The 6397-nt window shown below is 36.2% G+C and overlaps 2 protein-coding genes across 4 annotated transcripts; both read right to left on the bottom strand.

The window, feature by feature from the left end:
- Nucleotides 1-1610: 1610 nt before the first annotated feature.
- On the bottom strand, nt 1611-3964 carry LOC107491868 (ethylene-responsive transcription factor RAP2-12). Of its 3 annotated transcripts, XM_052262884.1 has the most exons (3): nt 3525-3962; nt 1968-2855; nt 1611-1853 (listed from the first exon to the last, which is right to left on the bottom strand). In XM_052262884.1, exons 1-2 carry the CDS (start codon nt 3799-3801, stop codon nt 2008-2010), a joined length of 1125 nt encoding a protein of 374 aa, XP_052118844.1. In that variant the 5' UTR covers nt 3802-3962; the 3' UTR covers nt 1611-1853; nt 1968-2007. The 3 variants fall into 3 exon arrangements, with proteins under 3 accessions (XP_052118844.1, XP_020981787.1, XP_015968264.1); XM_021126128.2 differs by having other exon boundaries at nt 1611-2855; nt 3528-3964; XM_016112778.3 differs by having other exon boundaries at nt 1611-2855.
- A 1438-nt stretch (nt 3965-5402) lies between these two features.
- Nucleotides 5403-6029, bottom strand: LOC107491767 (serine/threonine-protein phosphatase 7 long form homolog). Its single transcript, XM_016112688.1, has one exon. It carries the CDS (start codon nt 6027-6029, stop codon nt 5403-5405), a length of 627 nt encoding a protein of 208 aa, XP_015968174.1.
- Nucleotides 6030-6397: the final 368 nt, after the last annotated feature.

Genomic DNA, 6397 nt, shown 5'->3' with positions numbered 1-6397 from the left:
ATAATTTATAAATAATAAGATATTTTTACATAAAATATCTAAATATCAATTTTTTAAAAATAAAAAAAAAAACTTAAAATAAGATATATTTTTAAAAAACTCATTCAAACAAAATCTTATTCTCTTTATAGTTTATAATCACATTGAGTGTGCACAAATTTTTTATTTTGACCGCACTAATATATTTGGATTACTATTTTCTGGTGATGGGTATTTTCTTTCTATAGTGGTTTATACACTAGTAATTATAAAAAGTTATTGATACAACTTTTTAAAACAGTATTTTTACACAAAAAATATTTCTTTAAGCAAGTAATATGTTAAAAAACATTTTTAAAAGTATAATTTTATTAAAAAATAAAAACTTCTTTTATTTAAAACAAATTATCAACTTTTCAATTAAAAAAGATATTTATATTTTTCTATATTATTTTTCATGATGAAATATCTTCTTTTAAAAAGATATAAAAAATTTGAAGTCAATCAGAACTAAGTCTAATCAATCATTGATGCAATTTTCTTTTTTAGTGTATTTAATTTCTTTTCTGTAACTTCCTCAACTTCTTGTTTACTCATTATTTTATTCTTTGGAATGTTAATACTTAATTGCAATGTTCTTTGAAAATAAAAATATGTTCATTGGATTAAATGTTTTGAGTTAATTTGTCCGAGTTGAATTGAGGTAGCAACATCGAATAACCAAAATATGAAACATGTAACATCCTAGAGACCTAAATCTATTTTATTTTCTTAAAGAAGGATTTAAACTAACATGTACTTTGTACATGTCAAAAGTTATTAGTAGTAAAAAATTTTAACTTATTATTTTAATAAATACATAGCATATATATTTAAAATTAAAATTTGTGTTTTTTATAAAAACCTTTCTCAATTTATAACATTACATAGGCTTTAAAAACACACAATATTAGATAAATCCTCGAAAGAAATAGATATATGGTATATAAATGATATAAATAGATTTTTTTCTTTTAAGCCATAAGCCCATAACACGTATCGAATTATATAGATATGGTTAAGATATGGATGAAAAATCAAAGAAAGATGCACTCATTTGAGGATATTAGTTAAAAGTGGTAAAAGAAAAAATTACACTTTCCACTGCATTAGAATTAGATGCATAAAAAAATAAAATACTAATATTTAATGTGTAATTTCTATTAAAAAAAGAATCCACTGGTAATATTCTTGGAAAAATCCTTAATTAATTTCATAAAGTAAAAGCTTGTGATTAACGAACTGAGCTTTTGTTAAAGTACTGACTGATGATCCAACACAGGCAACCATCACAAGAAGAGAGCTCCTCATGTGCTGCTACCTGCTAGTGGTAATGGGTTTTATTCGTTCATATTGTTGGCCAAAACATGTGCAGTGTCACCATTCACACAAGTAGCAGCTAACGAAATCTATCAGCCCAGATAGAAGGCTCCCTTTAGATATTGGCAGACAAAGAAAAGGAACTAATATCCTCTTCAATGATTTATTTAACTGACTCGGATAAGAATTGTTACAAGTTACAGATCCATACAGCCAGAAATACCATATGGATCAAATCCAAAACCAACCCAAATCAAAAGGGAAAAGGAAAATTGAAAAAACAATAGGTTAAGAATTAAAAGTCAAGTCAAGTCAAGACAGTGACACAGATCATACACAATCACCCTTATGAACATCAAATTGAAAATCCCCAAAAAAGCAAGTTCCTTGACAAGGCGAAAGTAGCCTATATGACCATATATTGTCTCATACTTCTTTAGCTACAAGAGAATGACCTTCACACATGGTTAAAGCTCAGTCTTGCTTTAACTCCATCTTCAACAAAGAGGACATTCCTGAAAGCAACACAGTGTCTAATAACATCTTGTTCATTTTTTAGACGCATTCAGGGATGCACATAGCAACGAAAATAAAACAACAATTGCGGAAATAAAATGAAAATTACTAACTTGTAGCTTTATTTACACAAACAGAGAGACCAATAGCTGCTCAGAACACACCACCAGACATGGAAGGAATGTCATCAAAGCTCCACAGGTTCATCAGGTTTTCACCATTCTGAGTGGTGTCTCCAGCTAGCAAAGATTCCAATGAAGTATCATCCCAGCTCCCTTCAAGAAAAGGCATCTGAAAGAATTTCAAATCGGATTCAATATCCACAAGCTCCTCAGACAGTGTCTTTGAAGAATCATCTTTCATAGGTACCACATCCTGTGAGATAGACTGCAGATTTTTCTGTTGGTTAGCATCTTGCTCAAAAGGAGATTCCCCTTCCAGAGCAGCAGAAAGCATGGATGAGATCTCGGGAGTCTTTGGGGCCTGTTCACCCCAGCGAAGATCTGAATAATCAAATGTATTACTCCCCTGATCCGAGCTGAAGTAAAGGGTCACATCATCAGGTGAGGTAAGGGATGTAAAACCATTTCCACCCTCAGGAATGGAGTCCATGTTAGCAGTCTGGTTAACCAGTGGTTTCTGTTCAAACCCATCCAGAGGACCATAGTTCTCCATATTGTTACCAACACTGAATTTATGACTCAGATTGGGCTGAACAGCATTCAGATTTGGCCTGGCACGTTTCGGAGGAGTGCGTGGTGCCTCTTCAGGGAAATTCACCTTGGCTTTCTTGCCACGAATCCTCCGTGCTTCAGCATCATAAGCTCTGGCAGCCTCTTCAGCAGTGCTGAAGGTTCCTAGCCAGACACGAACACCCTTTCTTGGATCACGGATCTCAGCCGCCCATTTCCCCCAAGGACGCTGACGGATTCCCCTGTACTGATTCTTCCTCTTTCTCTTTGCAGACTTCTCAGATTGTGCTTTGACCGCAGATTTTCCAGCTGGAGGTCCATCAGTATAAAAAGGGTCGGTTAAGGATAATCAACACTCAGAAACAGGTAAAAGAATTATATAATTACACACAACCAAATGATCATCTTCTTAATGATTTCCAGAAACCATTTGAGGACATTAAACTAGAAGTTGACACTGGGTTACAAGGAAATCAGCAACATATACATAAGCAAAAAGGCTAAGATCGATAGCATCATGAAATTGAGCATCATTCGTACACCAATACAACCAAAAATAATTATTCCCACAGGATTCATAAAGTTAGCCCCAAACTCAAAATCAGTTGAAAAAAGCCCGGATTCTTGTATAAATGATGGTCAAAACAACCAGAAAAGCAGAAAAATTAGTGCGCACAATTTTTGTAAACCCATAAAGAGATTATTCCAGAAAACAACACAAGATCAGTTAAAGTTAAAACCCTAAATCTGTCTCGCAGATCTAAAACTAGATAAATCCGGCGCTAATTATCAACTTCACAGAAATTAAAAAAAAAAAAAAGAGCACAGATCAGAAAATTATTAGACAGAAATTTTAAAAATAATATGAATTCAATAGAATAATAAGTTATTGAAAAAAAAAACAAAAAGAAAAAAATATCAGTCAAAATCAGTGAAGAGTGATAAAATTATGAAAAGAGATCTAGAGAGAGATGCCACCACGGGATATGGACTTGGGAGCTTTGGCGGCGGCGAAAGCAAAGGGCTTGGCATCATCCTCATCGTCGTCAATGTCGATGTCGGAGTCGTCCTTGAATTCCCTGAAATCGGCCTCGAAATCATCGTCGAGGTCGATTACCGCTGCCTTCGGCACGCGCTTCCCTGAGCTGCCTTTCTTCAGGTCAGGCCACAGGTACTCCGCGGTGAGCCGGCGAGACCTAGCTGTCACCGCCGCCGCCGCCGGAATGAAGTCGGAGATAATAGCACCTCCACACATCTCACTGGCCGATCAGATTATTTTGAAGGACAAAAAGCTCAAACTTTGTTAGAACGAAGCACAGGTCAGGTCAGAGCTCACAACAATGGCTTTTCCTTTGGTTGAACGAATACTTTGACAAAAATGAAGGCTTTTCTTTTCTTTTCTCCCTTTTTCCTTCTCAATTAATATCTCAGGTTTTTTTATTTTATACTAATAATAATAATAATAATAATTAATTACGACTTATGAGTTTGATGAGGAAGTGGGAAGTTTATTTATTAATATATTCTTTTTGAGAAATGGGGGAGACTAGTATTTTGCTGTGTTTACTATTATGCCCTTGCTCCACTGCAGATTTACGAGTGCCACCATACGACGGCGCTGGTCCTATTCAACAAACGTGTTTCATCTTTCATTTTCGCGTTGTTTAGGTTATGGCGAGGCACAGCAAGTCATTTCTTGCCCGGTTCACAAATAAAAGGGCTGATTTTTTTAGATATGATGTTAGGGTGTGTGTAATGCGGGAATATGATGATTATAGGTTATTTACACTGGTATGGCGGCGGTGAGGTTTTGGCATTTAGGGGAAAGAAATCGGTGGCACCGATTTGAGGTAGGGGAAATCGGTGGTACCGATTTGTGTGAGAGATGAAGAAAATCGGTGGGACCGATTTGTGGAAGGGGAGGATGTTGGGTATGAAATCGGTGCCACCGATTTGTGTGTTGAAATCGGTGCCACCGATTTTGTGGGTCTAAATTTTTTTTTAATCCGGGATCAGAAATCGGTCCCACCGATTTGGGTGTGCAGCGGTCGGTCCCTCCGATTTGCCGTTACTCAACACAAAAACGGATGTTGGTATCACAGAAGCCCCATTTCTTCCTCGTTCGCACTCTTCTCCTCTCTTCTCTTCTCTTCTCTTCCCTTCTCTGATTCTTGTCTTTCATTTGTGTAAAAAAAATTTCTGTGAGGCTGGGAATAGATAGTGTTATGGATGATAGAGTTGTATTGAAGATTTATTACTACGGGCAGATCTTATTACAAACATATGAGGGAGTTCAATTCGTGTGTGAAAATCCATTAGATGTTGTTATTCCGTTCACATTGTCATTTGAGGAGTTGAAAGGTGTGATTTGTGAGAAGATAGGCACGCAAAGATGTAGGAGAATATCGTGTATTTTGTACAGGTATCCTTTACCTGTGTTTGGCGGGTTTGTTCAATTTCAAACCAAGTATGTGATGGACGAAGCGAGTATGCAGGAAATGTTTTCAATGTACATGGAAAATCGCCACCGAATATCGTGCATCGAGTTATATATTGAGTTTGAGCAATCTGAAGCAGACCGTAACATTGAGTTGGAAGATTATAATAGTGAAAGCGAAGATGAATTTGAAAGTAACTATGAGATCGTCGGTCCAGGCGAGGACGAAGAAGAAGCTGTCGGCGACATGAACGCAGATGTGGCGGAAGTTGCAAATGCACTAGCAAACCCGCATGCGTTTCAAGAGCCTTCTTTCATGCGGTCGTTGGATTTGGGGGCTATGCACGCACCGGAGTTTCCGGAATATATGAATACAGGTGCGTAACCCTAGCTAGCTACGTGAATCTCTGAATTGTTGTTTATGTAGATGGACCGTCCATCTCCTTGCAGTCGACACGAGTTGCCCTGCACAATGATCTATACAAGTGTGCCAGGCATGCCGAACCCCAACTAAACTGTATGATCTGGCCGAAGTTGCGGAGCAAGGGTAAAAATTTCCAGTGCACCCCTGCACCCGACTTATCTGTAAATATAACTTTCCCAAATAACAACATTATGTGACACTTTACATACATCTGCATGCTAACAACATCATTCAACACTATACGATCTCTCACACCCCTAAACCACGTTAATTTTATAAAGCTCCCTCTACATTCATTTTTCCTGGGTGAAACTCCAAAGTGGTGCAAGCACTCGGCTTCCAATGCCTCAAAGCTACTCATGGTCGGACCTGTAACCGGAAGACCATTTGTTGGCAGACCGAGAATTACCGCCACATCCTCCAAGGTCACTGCACACTCACCAACCGGAAAATGGAATGTATGAGTCTCGGGCCGCCATCTCTCAATCAGAGCAGTAATCATTGCTGACTGGCCTTTAATAACTCCAATTTGGGATACATAATAAAATCCAGTCTCGCGTAACTGTGCCTCAACAATTTGGTTATATGGATCCGGTGGGTGTAAATGATCACACTCCAACATCCTTGAAGCCTACAATACCACATTTTCCAGTATAAGAACAAATATAACACAACTATATTATTCAATAACACAAGTATACTTTACTTGTCCATTAAAACTAATTTCCAGCATAAAACCAATTCAAACAAAAAAACAGCATACTAATTTCTGATTATTATTATTATTATTATTATTATTATTATTATTATTATTATTATTATTCAAACAGCAAATACACTTTCTCTACTATTATGATTATTATTATTGTTATTATTATTATTATTCTTATAAAAAAAGCATACTAATTTATTATTATTGTTATTATTATTATTATTATTATTATTATTATTATTATTATTCAAACAGCTTATTATGATTATTATTATTGT

This window comes from Arachis duranensis, chromosome 6, assembly GCF_000817695.3.
Source record: "Arachis duranensis cultivar V14167 chromosome 6, aradu.V14167.gnm2.J7QH, whole genome shotgun sequence".
In the NCBI taxonomy this organism is placed as follows: domain Eukaryota; kingdom Viridiplantae; phylum Streptophyta; class Magnoliopsida; order Fabales; family Fabaceae; genus Arachis; species Arachis duranensis.
This window is presented reverse-complemented; position numbering and strand designations above follow the sequence as displayed.